This window comes from Filicampus tigris, chromosome 15 (assembly GCF_054856515.1).
Source record: "Filicampus tigris isolate MCC_2025a chromosome 15, RoL_Ftig_1.0, whole genome shotgun sequence".
Lineage (NCBI taxonomy): Eukaryota > Metazoa > Chordata > Actinopteri > Syngnathiformes > Syngnathidae > Filicampus > Filicampus tigris.
The window spans coordinates 19,593,549-19,613,411 of NC_141231.1; the positions used below are offsets into that span (position 1 = coordinate 19,593,549).

The 19,863-nt window shown below is 46.1% G+C and overlaps 4 protein-coding genes and 1 long non-coding RNA gene across 9 annotated transcripts; 1 reads left to right on the forward strand and 4 right to left on the reverse strand.

The window, feature by feature from the left end:
* Positions 1-903: 903 nt before the first annotated feature.
* On the reverse strand, positions 904-5,005 carry dusp26 (dual specificity phosphatase 26). 2 transcript variants are annotated; one of them, XM_086054433.1, is made up of 4 exons: positions 4,810-5,005; positions 3,884-4,052; positions 3,585-3,802; positions 904-3,323 (listed from the first exon to the last, which is right to left on the reverse strand). In XM_086054433.1, exons 2-4 carry the CDS (start codon positions 4,045-4,047, stop codon positions 3,106-3,108), a joined length of 600 nt encoding a protein of 199 aa, XP_085910559.1. In that variant the 5' UTR covers positions 4,048-4,052; positions 4,810-5,005; the 3' UTR covers positions 904-3,105. The 2 variants fall into 2 exon arrangements, with proteins under 2 accessions (XP_085910559.1, XP_085910558.1); XM_086054432.1 differs by having other exon boundaries at positions 4,802-5,004.
* On the reverse strand, positions 4,879-9,062 carry LOC147135928 (uncharacterized). 3 transcript variants are annotated; one of them, XM_086054393.1, is made up of 4 exons: positions 8,605-9,062; positions 6,939-7,350; positions 5,154-5,256; positions 4,879-5,026 (listed from the first exon to the last, which is right to left on the reverse strand). In XM_086054393.1, exons 1-3 carry the CDS (start codon positions 8,701-8,703, stop codon positions 5,201-5,203), a joined length of 567 nt encoding a protein of 188 aa, XP_085910519.1. In that variant the 5' UTR covers positions 8,704-9,062; the 3' UTR covers positions 4,879-5,026; positions 5,154-5,200. The 3 variants fall into 3 exon arrangements, 2 of the variants coding, with proteins under 2 accessions (XP_085910519.1, XP_085910518.1); XM_086054392.1 differs by having other exon boundaries at positions 6,669-7,350; XR_015089923.1 differs by having other exon boundaries at positions 4,982-5,026; positions 5,154-7,350.
* A 952-nt stretch (positions 9,063-10,014) lies between these two features.
* Positions 10,015-13,798, reverse strand: LOC147135929 (uncharacterized). Its single transcript, XM_086054390.1, has 2 exons — positions 12,899-13,798; positions 10,015-11,862 (listed from the first exon to the last, which is right to left on the reverse strand). Exons 1-2 carry the CDS (start codon positions 13,008-13,010, stop codon positions 10,349-10,351), a joined length of 1,626 nt encoding a protein of 541 aa, XP_085910516.1. The 5' UTR covers positions 13,011-13,798; the 3' UTR covers positions 10,015-10,348.
* Positions 13,799-14,620: 822 nt separating this feature from the next.
* On the reverse strand, positions 14,621-19,130 carry acads (acyl-CoA dehydrogenase short chain). 2 transcript variants are annotated; one of them, XM_086054407.1, is made up of 10 exons: positions 19,005-19,130; positions 17,962-18,122; positions 17,728-17,877; positions 16,989-17,100; positions 16,724-16,875; positions 16,476-16,646; positions 15,798-15,935; positions 15,610-15,705; positions 15,487-15,543; positions 14,621-14,911 (listed from the first exon to the last, which is right to left on the reverse strand). In XM_086054407.1, exons 1-10 carry the CDS (start codon positions 19,033-19,035, stop codon positions 14,759-14,761), a joined length of 1,221 nt encoding a protein of 406 aa, XP_085910533.1. In that variant the 5' UTR covers positions 19,036-19,130; the 3' UTR covers positions 14,621-14,758. The 2 variants fall into 2 exon arrangements, with proteins under 2 accessions (XP_085910533.1, XP_085910534.1); XM_086054408.1 differs by having other exon boundaries at positions 14,621-14,931.
* Positions 18,438-19,763, forward strand: LOC147135931 (uncharacterized). Its single transcript, XR_015089936.1, has 3 exons — positions 18,438-18,768; positions 18,973-19,161; positions 19,539-19,763. It is a non-coding gene; the product is annotated as an uncharacterized LOC147135931 (long non-coding RNA).
* Positions 19,764-19,863: the final 100 nt, after the last annotated feature.

A 19,863-nucleotide genomic window follows, 5' to 3' on the forward strand; every position in this document is an offset into this window, starting at 1 on the left:
ATATACGTATATATATGTATGTATACATATATACGTATATATATGTATGTATACATATATACGTATATATATGTATGTATACATATATACGTATATATATATATGTATACATATATACGTATATATATATATGTATACATATATACGTATATATATATATATGTATACATATATACGTATATATATATATGTATACATATATACGTATATATATATATGTATACATATATACGTATATATATATATATATGTATACATATATACGTATATATATATATGTATACATATATACGTATATATATATATGTATACATACATATATATACGTATATATGTATACATACATATATATACGTATATATGTATACATATATATACACGTATATATGTATACATACATATATACGTATATATATATATGTATACATATATACGTATATATATATATGTATACATATATATATATGTATACATATATACGTATATATGTATACATATATACGTATATATGTATACATATATATATATATACGTATATATGTATACATATATATGTATACATATATACGTATATATACATATATATGTATACATATATACGTATATATGTATACATATATATGTATACATATATACGTATATATATATATATGTATACATATATACGTATATATATATATATGTATACATATATACGTATATATATATATATGTATACATATATACGTATATATATATATATGTATACATATATACGTATATATATGTATACATATATACGTATATATATGTATACATATATACGTATATATATGTATACATATATACGTATATATATATGTATACATATATATATATATATATTATCAACACCACCTACTAGGAGAAGTAGAGTCAAGAAAGTTTTATTTTGTGACTAACAGGAAATGTTTATTGAAAGCAGGCAGTTTGGAATAAAAAATGTTCACCATAAAAACAAAAAAAATCAGTCTAAAAATCAAATAGTAAGGCATCAAAATGATTTCAAAAACAATTCTTAAAAGAGAAAAATAAAAGACAAATTTAAAGTGACAGCCAATCACAGCACAGAACCACACAACACATTTGACGTCCACTGATCAAGACGAGCACGTTTGCTTTTGACATTTCAGTTGAAACACAAACAAAAATGACACCGTGGAGCACAAAATTTCGATTTGACATATATATGAAAATGTGCTCGCGTGAACAAAAAGGACGTATGTTGGTCCCCAAGTGGCCAGCTAACACAAACATCAATATCGGCAGTTTAAAGTTCCACTAGAAAACACGATAACACGAGATCCAATGAGCTAACACGCTAATGTACAATCTGTCAATCTGTCCTCGGGTCGGGCAATTAGCGATCTCGATGAGTTGATTTCAGCTCCTCAACTCCAACGCTATGTTCGACTTCACGTCGGCACCTGACTGGACCACACGAGTCTTCTGGTGGTGTTATTGGCGAAGAATGGAATGCAAATGCAAATGTCAAATGCACATTGGATTCAATGTGCATTTGACTCTATTAACACTGACTTCACTGTACAAATACAGCTCTTTGTTTACATAATGGCGAAGATAATTAGCTTTGTTGCTGCAAACACATACAGAACAAGTCTTAAAAAGGAAAAAAAAAAAAAAAAAAAAACAGCTGCGAGCAGCTGTAAAGGGCCCTCGCAACCCTAGCCACGAGCTACTTGCACGTCGGAGTACCGACACGTTGGGGAAGAACTCCGAAAATCAAAACATTTTTGCCAAGCCTCAATGTGTGTGCAGTCTCATGAGTTTTCGCCCAGGTTTAGACCCACAAAAACAGCATCATTTTTCTTTGTAAACAGTGCATCGCCACGGCAACCGTGTGCGACAAAGAAAGATTTCAATAACTTTTTGTCTTTAGATGAAACACACAAAGTTTGAAGATGAGTGGATAAATTCCCTAAGAGTAGTTTGTTAAAATATGAAAGGGCCAATATTGGCGACAAATTCCAGAGTACATTTTAAAATGGTGGACTTCCTGTTAATAGGTTTAGCATATGGCTCCAAAAGACATTTTGGTAGTTTTTTTGTAGATCCAAGTGAAACATACGACGTTTCATTAAGAAGGAATTTCGAAACGCAAATGTCCCAAGTCAACGGGATGAAATCAGTAGTATACAAGCAGGCAAAACTATGCGACGCTCATAGCTCACTTCCTGTACATTTGGGAGATTGGCTCCCCAAAACTTTTTTTTTTTTGTGCAGCTGAGGGTGCGACACGTTGCTGGCAATTTTTGTAGGTCCCTAGAGTCCCTGGGTCAAACAGACTGGGCTAGCGCTGCGTTCAACCTCAGTTTGCTACAGACCCATTTTCCTGTACTCGTGGACGACAACTTTAAAATATCACGTAACATATCTCTATTTTTTTGGGGTCGGGCTGATTCAAGAGTTGAGCGTTAGCTCGCGCTCATTGTTTTTCATCGGCATTAGCGCATACCTCGCTGAGCATTTTGCTGTCTGTCCTTTTCTTCCGGGCAGTTATTAGCTGATTTCATTCATCTTGTGCGCTTGGATGTCACACTACGATCTGGCGGACGCATTCGCCGTTATGGTATTTGCTCAGATCTGCTCACAAACCAGCGCTCCTCTGCTCTTCAAAGCACTTTGTTGCTATGCTAACACGTAGCTCTTCTTGTTTTTGTTTACACATTTGTGTTTTGTTTTCCTGGCAAGCATGTGAAGAAAAAGAGAAACATAAGCATTTGACACTATCAACACAAATTGATTTTACAAATCCAGCTCTTTCTTTGTTCATATCTTGGCTAAGCTAAGAAGCTCCTGTGTTGTGGTGAAATAGCACAGAACGTCACGATAAAAAAAAGAAAACATTTAAAAAACGTTTCGTCACCACAATGCTGGAGGTAATTGTGGGATTAACTTTTTCATCGAGCTGTTGAAAAATGAGCTCAGGCTTGTTGTTTTTCCTCGCATTAGCGATTAGCGCTAACCTGACTGAGCACTTGGTCATCTGGGCAGTTTTGAGCTGATTTCATTTTGGGGCGTGCGTACGCGCACGATGCGACGTTAGCCATTGGCATGATTTTAGCATTAGCTGGTCTGCGCGGCGGCGGCGCGCCGACTCTCGCGCAGGATGCCGTCCAGGCCGCTGAGCTGGCGCAGGAATCCTCGGTTGGGCGTGACCCCGCGGTGGTCCTTGACGGTCTTGATGGCCTCCACCAGGGTTAAGTTCTGCCGGATCATCAGGTAGGCCAGGACCAGCGTGGCCGAGCGGCTCAGGCCCACCGCGCAGTGGACCAGAACCTTGCCTGCATGTGCACCATAGTACACGCTCACATTACATGGGAAAAGGCACACACTGCACACGAAACACGCATGCGTAAACATGTGGTCACACAATCTTCCGGCGGACGCGTTAGCATTTGCTCAGATCTGCTAACAAACCGGCGCAAAACAATTTGTTGCTCTATGCTAACACTCGGCCTTAACACGTAGCACACACACTCCCGCATTGTACAAACACACATGTACTGTTCACACGCAATAAGTAGACACGAACACACACGCACCTCCTCCAGTGAGCGCTTTGTGTATGAAGTCGGCGGCAGGATAAAAGTTTTTGCTCATGTCAAAGGCGGGCGAGTCGTGCGCCTCGATGCCGAGGTACGTCACGTTCATGCCGGCGTAGCACTCGCCGCCGCCGCCGCCCCGCCATCGGCTCTGCGCGCAGTTCACGATGTGCGTGATGCCCACGCGCGCCAGTTCGCGGCGGTCCGACGCCATGTTTCTGAGCACACACGCGCGCACATATTTGACATGACATTTGGCGGGCTTTTCGGGGGTGAAGCGAAGGCGCGCGCCAACTGACTGGTCTCCGATGTAGAGTCCGGGCCAGACTTGGTCGGCGTGGTTGCAGGCCGTCTTGCCGCTGCTCAAAAGTCGCTCCAGCTCCGACACGCTGACGCGCTCGCGGGAATCCTGGCGAGCGGGCGAGCGCGAGCCGCTGCGCGAGAAGCCGCACATGAAGGCCATCGCGCCTGCGCACACACGCACACGCCATCATGTCCGGCAAGTCCATCCATCAGCCGTGCTTTTTGTCTTTAGCGTGTCTGCATGAGCTACAAATGAAGATTGCAAACTAGGGTTTGGGTTAACCCTAGCCCTAATCCTCGTTTGAAACCTTCATTTGCAGCCCTAACTCTAGTTTGAAACCCCAACCCTAGCTTGAAACCCTACTTTGAAACCCCATCCCTAGTTTGAAGCCCTGACCCTAGTTAGCAACCTTCATTTGTAGCCCTAACCCCAGTTTGAAACTCCACCGTTAGTTTGAAACCCTAACCGAGTTGAATCCCCTATTTTCAAACCGTATCCCTTGTTAAAACCAGGGGGCTTTTGGGCCATCTGGAATTTTGAGAAAGTAGTCGTGATTTTCACGAGTGGTCAGTCTATTTCCCGGCCGGTCGGAGCACGCGACTGACGAACAGTCCCGGGCTGAAAATTGGTCCCAGTGTCCGTCCCTGGTTGAAACCCTACTTTGAAAGCCTAACACCGCTTGGACACCCTAACAACCCCTGTTTGAAACCCTAATCCTACACCCTTACAAGCACCCGACCACGATAACATAAAAAAAGAATGCATTGATTTCATAAACCAGCTATCGGCTAATGTGAACGTGTGGGTGTGAATGTGTGTTTGGGTGTGTGCGCATCCCCTCCATGCGTGCGTGTTCTACGTGCGTGAGTCACTTGCGCGGAGAAGCGCGCGCGCGCGCGTGCGCGTGCGTCACCTGCATACGTTTGTTGGCTTTCGTCAACGTCGTCCTGGTGTGTCACAGCTAGGGACTCGCGCGGACAGGCCGGAAGCCACACGAGCAAATCCTCATCGCCGCCATCTTGTGCTCATCAACATCATCATCATCGTCATCGTCATCATCATCATCATCTTCACCTGCTTGTGCACCTCAAGTCTTCCCGACATCACAACATGGCTTCCGGTCTGCGAGCGTCAGCATCTTTTTTTTTTTTGGGAATACAAAACAGCAAACAATATAAAAAAAGATCACATCTTCAATTCAATTTGTTACCGCTGCAGCTATTGTGGAAGCGCTATATCAATAAAGACCTGATGTGACCTATTACCGTGGGCGTGCGTCAGCATCGGGAGCCTGGAAGGAGGCGCGGTGACGTCATCGACGGCTGCCGCTGCTGCTCTCTGCCGCCACCTGCCGTCCTATCAGGGGAACTGACCAAAAACAATCCAATCCATTCCAAAATAGCGAAAGGTGAAACGCAATTGTAAATGTGAGACGAAACAAAAACGTCAATAAAATCATAAAGGTCAAAAAATCCAACAGAAGATGAAAATGCAAAAATAAATACAAGTGTAACAAAACTAAAGGGCAAAGAATGTTCTATGCGGGCCCACGAGTAGAAACAAGGTATTCTGATTCTGAAAAAAATAAAAGAAAATGTTAATGATTTACATTTTTTTTTTCCAAAAGTACGGACACTGACGCATGCATTAAAAGGTCCAATAAAATTGGATTAGTCACTCGCATGATTTATTTGATGGTCACGAAAGAGTTTGTCGCACATATTTGTTTTGGTGCGCATTGTCTTCATGTGCCACACGCGCTCGTTATTTGCACTCTTCAATAGATACGAATATAGAGGGACGGCCAACTGGACGGAGTGATTTGGTTGCCTTTTATTTTTGGTCGCACGCGTGTCCAACTTTCCTCGTGGTCCATTTCAGTCGACGGTTTGCTTATTTGATCTAGAGTTCGCAAAAGCATTGGACAGAGCAGACAAATTGCTACGGGCGCTCATTTCCAACATGAAGGTCTTGGAATGCAGTCGTCAACGGACAAAGGCAAAACCTTCAGTGCCCGTTGCTCCTCTCGCCGGCACACTTGTGTCTCTGAACCACGTCCTTCCGTGAGAATCTTTTGCCACAAACGGAGCAAGGAAACGGTTTCTCCCCAGAGTGGGTTCTCGCGTGCGCGCTTAAATTGGCCTTTTTCGGGAATCTTCTGCCACACACTGAGCAGACAAAGGCTTTCTCACCAGTGTGTGTCCTTGTGTGATATATTAAAGTTCCCTTATGAGTAAATCTACGCCCACAAACCGAGCAGGCAAAAGGTTTCTCTCCGGTGTGCGTCTTTGTGTGACTTCTTAGCCTTGCTTTCTCCGAGAATCGTCGGCCGCAAACTGAGCAGCAAAAAGGTGCCTCGCCGGTGTGTGTCCTGGTGTGGATTTTCAAGGAGACGTTATGAGAGAATTTCTTCTCACACACCGAGCAGGCAAACGGTTCCTCTCCAGTGTGTGTTCTTGTGTGTTTTGTTAAGCTTCCCTTCTGAAGGAATCGGCGACCGCAATCGGAACAGGCAAACGGTTTTTCCTCGGCGTGCGATCTCGCGTGTATGCTCAGGTAGCCCTTCGTAGTGAATCTTTGGCCGCAAACCGAGCAGGCAAAAGGTTTCTCGCTCGCGTGTGTTCTTGTGTGGATATTTAAATGTCCCTTCTGAGAGAAGTTTTTGCCACACACTGAGCAGGCAAAGGGCTTCTCGCCAGTGTGCGTTCTCGCGTGATTTGTTAAGTCTCCCTTCTGAGAGAATCGTTTAGCGCAAACCGAGCAGGCAAACGGTTTCTCACCCGTGTGCGTTCTTGTGTGTTTTGTTAAATTTTCCCTGGTGAAGAAGCTTTTTTCACAATTTGAGCAGGCAAAAGGTTTCTCCCCAGTGTGCGTTCTTGAGTGTTTTGTTAAGTTTCCCTTCTGAGAAAATCTTTTACAACAAAGTGAGCAGGCAAAATGTTTCTCTCCCGTGTGTATCATCAGATGTCTTTTCAAAGCAGACTTGTAGCCAAAGATTTTGCCACACTGGCAACATTTCCAGCCTTTGTCTTTGGTGGGACTCGGCTCACCTTCGGACTCCTCCTCCTCCTCCTCCTCCTCGTCTTCATCAATGTGAGGAGGGTGTGACATCAAGCCATCACTTTCTGATAGCGGCGCTAAGAGGTCGTCTGCTGGTGACCGGCCGTCACCTCCTGTTGTCGCGTGTTGACTTGAGCTGCTGCGAGGCTCCGCCCCTCCGCTGGCCTCACTTGGACCTTCATCGTCACTCTTCAGAGGGTCACCGGTCAATCGAAGCTTGATGATTTCCTCCTGCACTTCCTCTTTCACCACGCGCGGCATCTCTTCTTGCTCCTCTTTGACGCGAGGCGGCTCCGGCTCCGGCTCCTCTTCCTCGCCATTGCGGGCGGGCTCTTCATCCGCCGCTTCCGCTTTCATGGGAGGAGACCCCCGACCGCCCGGGATCGACATGGTCACTGACGTCTTTGACACACAAGAAGACAAATGCACACGATTTGGCCACGTCAGCTGTCATGTTGCGTATTATTGTTTATACTGACAAGTCAACGCAAACGTCTTTTTTTCCAACAATGTGTTCCGAGGAGGCCCACTAGTTGAAACACGGCATTCTGATTCATTTTGCCTTTGTGGAATAAGCGTTAAGCCACTCGTTTTGAGCCATCTCCGGAGCTCAGATTCGGGAAACGGTTCAGCCGTGATTGGTGGTTGTGATGTCATTTTCAGTCGACAGAAGTGAACCAAATGGACGTCCCCAGAGATGGCTGAAAACCAGTGGATGAACTCTTATTCCACAAAGGCAATATTGATCAGAATGCCCTGTTTCAACTAGTGGGTCTGCTGGGAACGTATTGTTGAAAAAAAGATGTTTGTCTTGCCTTCCTCTTTAAGGTTTGCTGTAATTTAAGGTGAGTCAAATTTAAAGGTGATAAGGCTACTGACGTTTATTTGCCAGATCAAATAAGGCTGGGGTGGTTTAAGATGTCCACATTCAGATAATCAAATTCTACTCAATGTAATTGTATTTATATAGCACTTTATGAATAAGCTCGAATATAACAACAGCGCTGTCCATAAGACGGGTCGGTAACGAACCGCTGAAACAATAAAATGAATAAAAAGAGTCTCAAGCTGAGTAAAAGCCAGCGAATCAAACCGCTTTCCAAAAGTGGATGGGGGGGGGGGTGCTTGTGTGACGCGCACTGGGAGGTGCGCTCCACAATTTGAAACTTGGAGGCGGGACGTGAAACGGCTCAATCCCCCTCCTCTAAGCTGGCGTTTAGGATTTGGAACTTTCAATTGACAGCTGCGCTGAGGCACCGCTGGAGCAGCTCGGCGAGGTCTTCAATCCCGTTCTGCCTGTTTTCCATCTCGCCGCTGCAACACACCAGATTCAAACGGATCAGGATCGTTATCCAGCTTCAGCGGACCTTGTTGATGATCTGATCATTTAAATCCGGTGTGATGCAGCAGGAAGAGATCCAGGAACACAGGAAGGACAGACAGCGGCCCTCGAGGAACAGGATTGAAGACCCCTGCTAGAGATTGTCGAGGACAAAAAGCGTCATCTTCAAAGTGCACGGGCTGCTCCTGGGTACCCAAACCAGGATGACTTTGCCGCTCCTCTTCTTTTATCGTGTCGCCAACCACGGAGTTTCATAGGAAATAAGCATTAAAATGCCTGTGAAGCCTGTGCTAAAAGACGTGGAGTGAGCAAACCTGCGCTGCTTGCTGGCTTCTCGCTGTCGGTTCTTGCTCCGCAAAGTTGCTCCTCGTACTCTGCTGTCCTTCCTGCGCACATTGGCACACGACAATCATAACACTTGATCACTGCTGAGCGATCGCCAACGCGTCTCTTTGTTAGCGGCTAGCCAGCTAAACTAAGCTAGGCTAAGCTCGGCTCGGCTCGGCTCGGCTCGGCTAGGCTAGGCTAGGCTAGGCTAGGCTCAGCTGAGCTACACCAAGCAGTGCCGAGAAGCTCCGACGTGCACCCGGACACGAAGAGCGAACGAATGAGGTTTTCGCTTGGTCAAATGGTGAGGGACGTCCGCCACATGGACGAAATACTGATTCGTCAATTTCTCCAAGGTTCGGTTAAGCGCCTGCGTTTTAAAAAGGAGACGCGCGCAATGTACGGCGACTCCACCCAGACAAACTTAGTTTCGTCACCAACGCGCGATACTACGGTGGCCCTCAAGTGCACAACCACAACGGCAATTAAAACCCACACCCACAAACACACTCCCACACACACGCACACGCACACACGCACCCCCACCCACACTAACACACGCACACACACACTCACACGACTATGGACACAAAAATATTTCAGGGCAGTCTTCCGTGGCTTTAAGTGATCCAGTACACGACATTGGTCAAAACCAATTCAGTTACGTTCAACTTTTAGAATACGTACATTATGTTATCTTTCTTAACTTGTCAACATTGTTTGGGTGCAAAGGTCTTTGTCGCTGTTTTATTCTGTGTTCGCTTATATTGTTACTATGTCGATGATCTGCGTTGTGTAGAGCGCTTTGCTAGAGCTGCAGCTGCTGCGAAGCGCTACCTAATGAACATTTCTTGATTTTGTTTTTTCTGTTGAACGTCTTCTCGCGACCTTTCAATGGATTCGTTATTGAAGCCAGCAGAGGGAGCAATACCAAATGTGTCCACAAGATGGAGTCGCGTGCGATTTGAAGGCAGGCGGGCGGCTTTTGGTCGCCCAAAATTCGCACGTCCTTGTTTGTGACATGTCCACAAAATGACATTTGTTCACAACGACTGTTTTGGTGTTGTGTGGCCAACCTTCTCCAACTATATTGCATTATTGTTGTTTTGATTATTTTATATTATCTCGGCGGCTGCGCAAAATAAAAGAGGTGGAATCAGTTGATAAACTCACACCCACTTGTACTTTTTTCCAATACAATTTGGGCGCATACACAATGAGGTCAATTATGACTCGATTCATTTCAAAACAGATGTTCAGTCATCTTTTAAACCCATAACTGGCTTCCTTCATGAATGAATTTGAATCAAAGCCATGAATTGGGACAGCCAAAGTTTTGAAGACTCCTCAAACGTTTTGGTTAGTAAAAATAAACAAAATCAGCCTTTTTCAGTGAGTGAGTGTCACTCTTTGAAGAGTTGTATTTTATTCGGGATGCACGTTTCCATCTTGCCACTTTCTTGACAGAGTCACACATTTGGTGTGCGTGTGAGCAAAACATCGGGCAAAGCATGCAGACGCAATCGCTTCGAGCGTTTCAACACGAGTGCTCAGGCGAAGCGCTCTCGAAGATAACCACAAAGACCTCCTTGCAATTGTTCACTTGTTCAATGTCCTGACATGTAAACGTCGACATTTTCATCCGGAAGCTTGCTCAGCGCAGCGCGAGGGCGGGCGGGCGGGCGGCCGGCCGGCCGCATCGGTGTTGACCAACTGAGCGGCTCCAAACTTTCACTGACGTGTGTGCGTTCTGCTGTGGCTTGCCAAATGGTCACTTCGAGTGAATGTTTGCTCACAATGCGAGCAGGCAAACGGTCTCTCCCCGGCGTGTATTCTGGTGTGCGTTGTCAAATGGCCCTTGTTGAGAAAACTGTTACCGCAAACTGCGCACGTGTAAGGTTTCTCGCCCGTGTGCGTTCTCGTGTGCTTTGCCAAATGGTGTCTTCGAGTGAACGTTTGCCCACAAACTGAGCAGGCGAAAGGTCTCTCCCCAGTGTGTATAAACGCGTGCGTTGCCAAGTTCCCCTTGTTCAGGAAACTTTTACCACAAAGCGTGCATGTGTAAGGTTTCTCACCACTGTGCGTTACTGAGTGTTCCCTCAAATATTTCTTCTCAGTGAAACCTTGACCACAAAGTGTACATAAATAAGGTTTCCAACCTGCGTGTGCCCTCGTGTGGAGTACGAAATCTTCCTTGTCGGAGAACGTCTGACCACAAGCCGAGCAGACAAAAGATCCAGTGTGCGTTCTCGCGTGGATGGCTAATTTGCCCTTCACTGAAAATCTTTTACCACAGACGGAGCAGACAGAAGGTTTCTCCCCGGTGTGTGTTCTTGTGTGCGTTTTTAAATTGCCCTTCTGAGTGAATCTTTTGCCGCAAACTGAGCATTCGAAAGGTTTCTCTCCAGTGTGTGTTCTTGTGTGTATTGTTAAGAGTGCCTTGTGAGAGAACAACTTGCCACAAAATGTGCAAGAATGAGGTTTCAAACCAGTGTGTCCGCTTGTGTGTAGTTCTAAATCTTCCTTGCGAGAGAATCTTTGACCACAAAGTGAGCACAAAAAAGCTGCCTCTCCAGTGTGTGTTCTTGTGTGTCGTTCCAATTTTTCCTTCCCGGAAAACCTCTTCCCACAAACTGAGCATGCAAAGGGTTTCTCTCTGCTGTGAGTTCTTGTGTGCGTTTTCAAGGCTGCCTTCTCAGAGAACACTTTCGCACAAACCGTGCATGCGTATGGTTTCTCTGCGGGGAGCGTCACCAGATGCTTTTTCAAACGAGACTCGGAGCTAACAGTTTTCCCATACTGAGAACATTCCCAGCGTTTGCTGTCAGTGTGACCCGTCACACGACCTTCAGACTCTTCATCATCATCATCCTCGTCATCGTTGTCACGGTCACGAGTGTGAGGAGAGCATGATATGGGGTCGTCACTATCTGACAGCGGCGCCAAGAGTCCGTTCGAGGGTGATGGTCCGTCGCCTTCCGTTGTCATGCGCTGACTTGGTTTACGGCTGCTGCTGGGAGGCTCCGCCCCTCCGCTGGCCTCAGCTTCACCTTCATCGTCACTCTTGAAAGGGAGACCAGTGCACGGCGACTTGGTGACATCCTCCTCCTGCCCTTCCTCCTTAATGTCAGGAGGCCCTTGCTTGTCGTCCTCCTCCTCTTGTTTGACACGCGCCTCCCCTTCCCCTCCAACGGGAAGCGACGGCGTCTCCTGGGGGCCCGAGCCGGGATATTTTTCACCTCCGTCTGCAGGACACACCAAGAGAAAATACATTGACCTTGTGACTTTGATGTGGTGGATTTTGCTGAGATCGAAGTCGGCCGGACAATGTTGGGAAAAATAACATTGCATTGTTTTTCTTCTTTTTTTTTTTTTAAACAAAGCGGCTCATATGGCAAGACGAGAAAAAACATCAGAAAACATGGACGAATAGCAGCTCACATTTCTCTTTTGCCTTCTCTGGTGATTATTTGCACAGTTCATGACAACTTGAGTAGAACAGAAAGCATGCACGAGAGAGCACTTTAAAAACAGAAAAGTTGAAACATTTCTCTTCATTCCCACTTTCTCATACTGTTTGAATCATTAGCACATTTGTGATTCGTTTTTCATCCATCTCACATTAGAGGGGGGTTATGTACGTGTGATTATTGAATTTTGCAAACCGCGAGTCCATAAAAGTGTCAAGTATGAACTTTGATTAGTGGAAAACACAACGCTGATATTTATTCCTTTTAAAGCGTGCACATGAAGTACTCTGATTCCTTACTGGACAAGACGGTAAACAAATCGAGCGCCCCTTCACCGACTCGCTTCACTTCGAACTGCAGCCCAAACAACAAGACACCTGCAATAGCTTCAAGGAAAGTTTATTTCCTTATCGTGTTCTTGTCAGAATATTTTTATCCTGCATTCGGGTTGTAGTTTGAAGCTATGTTAGTTCCTAACCCTAACTATTTCGTGCGCACAAATTAACAGTTTGTGCGCACAAAGTAATTGTTGTGCACCAATGAGTAGTTTGTGCGCACAAACTTTGGTTTTTCCCAAAAAGTCATGTCTGGGGCTCCGTAGTTTTCTGGATTTGGTCTTCCTTTGAATTGTGGCGCTTGTAATCATGCAAAGCTCAACGCGTTACCTTGCGTATGATTGCGGCGCGCTGTATACATTTTTTTTTTTTTTTTTTTTTACTGGAGGTCCCGGCCCATTTAAAAACAAACACGGGAATATTGCAGACAACACAACGCAGTTCGTAAACACGTGATAGGAAGAAAGTGAGCAAACCTGCTGCGTGAAGCACAACTCTGGCGTCGAGTAGTTGGCGACGTTGTCGCTCCTTGTCGTCTTTTGCTCCACAGAGCTCCTCCTCGTACCTTGCGGTCCTTCTTGCGCACATTTTCACACGATTTCCACTGCTAAGCGATCACAAACGCGTCTTTATTAGCGGCTACTACAAGACAGGCTAGGCCAGGCTAGGCTAAGCTAAGCTAGGCCAGACCAGGCCGAGAAGCGTCAACGTGCACCGAGACAACTTCAAGCAAAGACGGCGCCCTGCGACCACACTACACTACAGCGCGTTCAGTTTTACGTCATCAAAGTGCGTCTGTGCGTGGATGTATACAGTCTAGGGAATGGACTTTGACGTTGATCCAGGAAGGAGAAATATACAAATCTGAATACTTGTTGACAACTGGTTGTTCCCTAAATTGCCCAATCGTTCTACTCTGTCAAAAGAAAATGTTTTGTATGGTATTTCTGTCAAAGAGTCAGCCCATGACCTAATAATTAACACACTTACACTTCTCGGAAAATATTTTATACATAAAAAAAGATTTTGATATCTCAACCTAATTTTTTGTTTTTCATAAAGAACTGTGTCATTACTTTTCATAATTGAAATGTACGATAAAGAAAAATGCTGTGACATTATGTAGATTAGTAGAGGAGCTGAACCGTGCTGAAAACCCCTAGCGTGCCCCTCCCTTTCTTCTTTTATTTCTTTATTGGTTATTGTATTTATTTGAGCACTTTTTTGTGGTTTTCTTGAGGCTTGTCTGTTACCTTTTCTGTTTTATGTTAACAATATACTATGCCAATATGTGTTGTACATTTGAAGTTCAATTCATTTAAAAAAAACAACCTGTTAACATTTTTAAAATATGCATTGGTATGTCAACATACGTTCGTATGCCACGTGTCATTTTTGAGCGAAATAAATTACGAAAAAAATGTGTTCAATCAATTACTACACGTGTAGTACATAAGTTTAAAAAATTATTCTCAAACCCTTAAAAATGAAAGCTCGAATAACCGATCCAAAAACACACTTTTCAAATAATAAAAATTCATTTCAACATATTGAGAGAACGCAAGAGCAATGCATAACAAAAATATTGGACACTATATACTTTTGCTTACAATGGGGTAGACCAGGCCACTTATCGGCGCCGATATTTGGCATTTTGAAGCATATGGCATCTGGCTTTTTTTAAATTCCAACCCACTCTGCACAAATTGTGTCAAGAAGACAATTGACACTGTGCTTGTTTTGCCGCCCAAATAAGTGAAAGGAGAAAATCTAAACGTTCAAATCTTTTTTTTGTTTTTTTTTCCCGGAGGAAGAAAGGTCAGTGGAAGCGGTCAAAACGTAATTACTGCACCAAAACAGGTATGTTATTCTTGTTTTTTTCTACTACCCACATTCCCACACAAAGTAGGGGGTAGATCCAAAATAGATTTTGTCCTTTTCGGAAACCAAATTACCATTTCAAAACTGCATTTGATGTTTACTTGGGTTATCTTTGTTTTTAACCCGAACCTCAGCAAAGTGTTTTCCACTTTCATTTCATTTTGCATGTTCACGGTCATGATTGCGATTGGGGCACACATCACTTGTCCAAGCGACAAGGACGCAAAGTGTTGGCCAAACACGATAACGATCAATCGTCTGTGAAATCAAGGTGTTTTTTTTCCTTCCCACACACATGAAAAACAAAAAACAAAAAATTAGGCTTCCACGTTTAGTGAAAGGGGGAAAACAAAATGCAGAGCTTGCACGGTGTTGGTTGTGGGCACGTTCTCGTGTTTAGTTGACGTTGTTCATGTTCCGGTCACCGGTGGGGGTTTTGGGGGCGGGGCTTCCGGCTAGGCCGCGTAGTCCTTGAGCAACTGTGCCGCGATGACCAGTCTCTGTATCTCGCTGGTGCCCTCGTAGATCTCGGTGATACGAGCGTCGCGGTAGTGGCGCTCGGCGGGCATGTCGGTCACGTAGCCCATCCCGCCCAGGACCTGGATGGCCTGATGGGTGACATGCCACGCTAAAATCAAACAATTGGGGGTGGGACTTATGATTGCAACTCTAAAAAGAGCTTGGATCAGAAAGGGATGGACACAACTTTTGGGGTTGTTTATTTAACCCCCAAAATTGGCTCAAACAAATAACCCACAAACAATGCCCACATTTTCTGTTTTGTACAAAAACACTAAAAATGTGTTACTCCGCGGCTTATTCATTTGACCAAACTTTTTGGGCTACATAAAAAAAGAAAAAAAAAAGAAAGTTGAGCAGGTCACATTTTTGGTCCAAACTTGGATCATTTTTCAGCCAACCCTTCCTAGAGGGTGTGTATTAGCTGTGCTCCTAAAGTTATCACTACTAAAAGTGTGTTTGCAAATGCACTCCAAGCGCACTCTGCTCCACTCGACCCGTTGGGAAACTCGGGGTGTTGTTGGAATGCGCTGTTGGGTTATCGAACTTATCTTTGGCTGATTAGCTTCACTGCCAGGACATTTTTGTTTTGCCTACTCAACCCACCTCCGGTCAGGACATGAGCCACGCAAGGAGTTCAACTGCTTAAGCTGAGCAGGCTCACCTGGTGGGAGCAGAAGGTGGCAGCCTCGGAGGCGGACAGTTTGGCCATGGCGGCTTCCTGGAGACGAGGCTTTTATTGTGAAAGGTTCCGGCGCGGGAAGTTGGAGCGAGGGCTCGCGCCTACCTTGGTGAAAGGTCTCTTGGCGTCGCGCAGGAGGGCCGCCTTCCACGTCAGGAGCCGAGCGCTCTCGATGGCCAGCGCCATGTCGGCCAGCTTGAACTACGAGACACGCACGCACAAAAAAATAACAAAAAGCAGCAGCGGTGAGAGAGCACTTGGGGGCAACTAGAAAGCCGCCGCGTGCCGGTTACCTGAATGGCTTGCAGTTTTCCGATGGGTGCTCCGAAGGCGCCGCGCTTGTGCGCGTAATCGGCGGCGCAGTCCAGCGAGGCCTGAGCGATGCCCAGCGCCTGAGCCGCGATGCCGATGCGCCCGCTGTCCAGAGTTTGCTGAGGGGCGCAAAGGCCGCGTTAGCCTAGCCGCAGCCCGTTTGAGCTCAGGCGCGTATTTGACGAGCGAAAAAGCTCACCGGCCGCACGCCGCCAAACAAATACGGCACGCAACAAAATGCTATCATTCTCAAGTGGCTGTTTTGGACGCTTTCTTCAGAACGTGCGCGCCGCTTGCTCCTTTGGCCAACCGATTTGTCGTCCGTCCGACCGTCGGCTGGCAAAAGTGCTTAATGGCGCATTAGTGCCAGCAACTGGGATTGTCGGAAACCCACGTGAATAGATGAATCTCATACAAACACAAACAATATACAAAAAAAAAAAAAAAAAAAAAAAAAAAAAAGAAAGCAAGCGATGGCTCGTATCTCAAATAAAAAAGACAGAAGTCAAGGCGCCACCCTATTTACTGAAACATCTACACTGTGTTCCGTGAGCCTGTGTTTGTTTCGCATTTGCGTTACACGTTAGCATGACGCTAGCGGACGCTTCATGGCAAGATTTTGAAGGAAAGCAGCCAAGCGATGGTGGCGAAGTGGTTACCATGGCGATCTTGAATCCGGCGCCACGGGGGCCCAGCATGTTGTCTAACGGGATCCTGCAGTCCTCCAGGATGATGTTGGCGGTGGACGACGCCTTGATGCCAAGCTTGTCCTCCTTCTTGCCCAGCGACAGGCCCGGGTGGGGCATGGGCACCAGGAAGGCGCTGATGCCCTGCCAGGTGCGAGCAAACAGGCTAGCGTTAGCGTCGCGCCAACCGCCTTGGAGACCAGCGCCGGCCGGCGTCGTGCCTTGTGTTTGAGCTTCCTGTCGGTGGTGGCGAAGATGACGGCGGCGGCGGCGTCCCAGCTGTTGGTGATCCACGCTTTGGTGCCGTTCAGGACCCAATGGTCGCCGTCCTGATGCGCCACCGTGGACGCGGCGCCCGCGTCGCTGCCGTTGCCTGAGAAGTGGCCGGCGTGGCGCGGGGAGTCAAAGCGTCAGGAGGCGGCCGGGCGGGCCGGGGCGGGCCGGGGCGGGCCGGGGCGGGCCGGGGCGGGCGGCGGCTGGCTTTACCTGGCTCGCTGAGGGCAAAGCAGCCCACTTGATGGCCGCTGGTGAAAGGCGTGATCCACTTCTGCTTCTGCTCCTCAGAACCAAACTTCAGGATCGGACCCAGGTAGAGAGACTGACACACGGGCGATGAGAGGCGGGACACGTACGACATACGTCGCGGCCAACGCCACGTGTACGAATCATGACGAGACAGGACCGGAATCAAACTCGTGCCAAGACACGAGGAGTCATTCGTCTACACACGACACCAACCATGACTAGGGATGGAACGATTCGTCGGAAATGGATTTCAACGGCTTGAAATATGCATCGATGTAAAAACCAAAAGAATCGATATTGATCACAAAAGGATTTGCAATAACAGTCAAATCTATTGTCATTTTTTGTATTTTCATGTTTAATTCTGGCACTAACTAAACACTGACAACACAAACGTGTAGTTAAACAGTCAGAATTAGTAGTTAAGTGTTTTTGCAAAGAAAGTGACAGAAAGTGTTTGCAACAACGCAGACGTTAAAACGAGTCAGTTTTTAAAAAAATAGTTCCGAAATCGAAAAGGTCGATAAAAATCGAATCGAAATCGGGAACCGAAAAACGAACCGAATCAGGGCTCGAGTGAATCGTTGCATCCCTTCTCATGACGAGTCATGACACGCAGAACGCAGAAGAGCAACGCGCGCCGCGGCACGATTCATGAGACGTGACGTTACGTCCGGCGCCAACACAGAAAGCGTCTCACGTTGTTGACGGAGACGACCACGCCGGTGCTGGCGCAGCCGCGGCTGATTTCCTCCATGGCCACGCTGTACGCCAGGTAGTCCATGCCGGCGCCGCCCAGCTCCTCGGGGACCTCCATGGCCATCACGCCCATGGCGCCCAGCTCCAACACCTAAAAGGCACACCAACGCAGGCATGAGCCGCAGGCATGAGCCGCCGTCCGTTGCGCGGCCAGCTTGCCCGCCGAGCGCCACACCTGCTGCGCCGGGTACGTCTGCTCTTTGTCCAGCCGGGCGGCGATGGGCGTCAGCTCCCGATCGGCGAAGTCGCGACACGTCCGTCGCAGCATGTCGTGAGTTTCCGGAAGCTCGGCCAGCTGGGACAGGCCGCGAGAGCCGCGCGCGCACACGCCGACGGCTACGAGGAAGTCAATGCCAATTGAAAGTTATTGGCACATTGATGGCTTCATTCCATTTTATTGGTCAGAACTTGTTCTAATCAGTTTTTTGATATGGCTGCTGACTGAAGGAAGCTAGGGTAGTTTTTAAAAAGTGGTAAGAATGTTCATCTGTTTACTTTGGCTTTTCCCATTGTCATGATCCTCAGATTGCAGCTTTTGATCAGTTTATCCGTGATGCATTTTTGGTAGTCTGTGTTAGTTGTTGTGTCAATGTGACAAAAAGCGGGAGCTTTTATTTGAAGGCTTATAGCACAGGCCTAAGTCTCATTGGTAGTAAAATGTAGTACAAGAACAGTGTCAATGGAACGTAGCGTTAGCACAAGTTTGGACTCGCATGAGCTAGTGTCCGTTAGCTCACCAACTAGCTTCATACTCACTAGGTGAAAGGTCGAACATGGCCACCTTAGCCTGACACTTGAAATAAGTATCACAAACATTCACGCTTTCTTCATACTTCACACACTTAACGTCACTGCCTCCATTGTAAACTAACTTAGTTTACAAATTGATTTGTTGAGCTTTGAAGCTAACCTAACAGCCAAGATGCTAATGCACCAAATCAGCTTGAAACAAGGGACGAACAAGTTTTAAGTTGGAGGGAAGGTTGTGATTTTTCTCTTTCGTTGTCTTTGTTGTTGTTGTTAATAATTGCACTTAACTGTGATTTAACTTGGCGTCAACGTGCTAAGCGTGCTAGCTAAGCGCTAAACGCGAGCTCGGCTAACGTTGTGAGCGAGCGTACGGACGTGAAAGCATCGCACACGCCGCTCGCGTAGCCCTAACTCGCAAAGTTTTGTTTCGTTACAGAACGGTGACACTTGAAGGGGGAAATTGCTCACCTTTGGTCGCTCTGCGGAGAAGCGCCGCCATGTTTGCTTCGACGCTGTGCTGCGTTCAAGGAGCGTGGGGATCGCGAAACAACGCGTGTTTACAAAACGCCAACTCGGCGAATGACGGCCCGCCGAATGGGCGGAACGGACAATGTCATTTATTGAGGTGAGGTTACTTTGTAGGTTTATAGGATCACTGTTATGATTACAACTGTTGTTTGTAGATTTTGGGTGGATTTTACGCATTTTATTTATTTGGCAAAAGTGTATGAAGTCTTGTGAACGTAAAGGCAAGCAAGTGGCCGACTTTTGATTCCGGAAGTGACATTATTTTGTAACGCGAAAAAAACGCTTGCTAGTAAGGGTGGGGAAAATAATGAAAATCGATTAACTGTTTACGTTTAAACTACTCTGCTCTTTGTATTTTCAACATTTTGTATTAAGCCCATTTCTTTTCAAAGTGTTTGATTTCGCAACAAGTCATTATTCATTCTCCTTGCTCTCTTTTGCAACTGAACTAATGGATCCGTCTCGTACATGCAGGCCTTTCCCCACATTTCAGAGGGCCAAGAAACGAATACAAGACAAACAAACAATTTCCATTGATCAACCTTTTTACTCTGCACAATGTAGCAATGCTTTTTGATACTGCAGTGCCACCTTGTGGCCTTTCTTCCTCTACTGGCAAGTTTACGACGGAGAGCGGAATGAATGGTCTTTAAAATCAAAAGGCACCTTTGATTAAAAATCAAATAATAGCATGGAAAATATGCTTGAAATGACTCATTTCCACACACAGTATTTAGATTCAATGATCCAAATATTACAAAATACCAGATATGAAAAATAAAACCACTTTTGTCGTTTC

Excerpts from the sequence above, each read along its gene's own strand:
- dusp26 (XM_086054433.1), bottom strand. The coding sequence starts at position 4,047 with ATGGCCTTCATGTGCGGCTTCTCGCGCAGCGGCTCGCGCTCGCCCGCT. Across the intron at positions 3,803-3,883 it reads GGACTCTACATCGGAGACCA|AAACATGGCGTCGGACCGCC; the intron begins GTCAGTTGGCGC and ends GTGTGTGCTCAG. Across the intron at positions 3,324-3,584 it reads CAAAGCGCTCACTGGAGGAG|GCAAGGTTCTGGTCCACTGC; the intron begins GTGCGTGTGTGT and ends GTGCACATGCAG.
- acads (XM_086054407.1), bottom strand. The coding sequence starts at position 19,035 with ATGGCGGCGCTTCTCCGCAGAGCGACCAAAG. Across the intron at positions 15,544-15,609 it reads CCAAGAGACCTTTCACCAAG|GAAGCCGCCATGGCCAAACT; the intron begins GTAGGCGCGAGC and ends CCTCGTCTCCAG. Across the intron at positions 14,912-15,486 it reads CCACCTTCTGCTCCCACCAG|GCCATCCAGGTCCTGGGCGG; the intron begins GTGAGCCTGCTC and ends GTCACCCATCAG.
- LOC147135928 (XM_086054392.1), bottom strand. The coding sequence starts at position 8,703 with ATGATTGTCGTGTGCCAATGTGCGCAGGAAGGACAGCAGAGTACGAGG. Across the intron at positions 7,351-8,604 it reads GAAGCCAGCAAGCAGCGCAG|ACGTCAGTGACCATGTCGAT; the intron begins GTTTGCTCACTC and ends TGTGTGTCAAAG. Across the intron at positions 5,257-6,668 it reads ACACACAAGAACGCACACGG|TTCCCCTGATAGGACGGCAG; the intron begins GTGAGAAACCGT and ends GTTTTTGGTCAG.
- LOC147135929 (XM_086054390.1), bottom strand. The coding sequence starts at position 13,010 with ATGTGCGCAAGAAGGACCGCAAGGTACGAGGAGGAGCTCTGTGGAGCA. Across the intron at positions 11,863-12,898 it reads AGTTGTGCTTCACGCAGCAG|ACGGAGGTGAAAAATATCCC; the intron begins GTTTGCTCACTT and ends TGTGTCCTGCAG.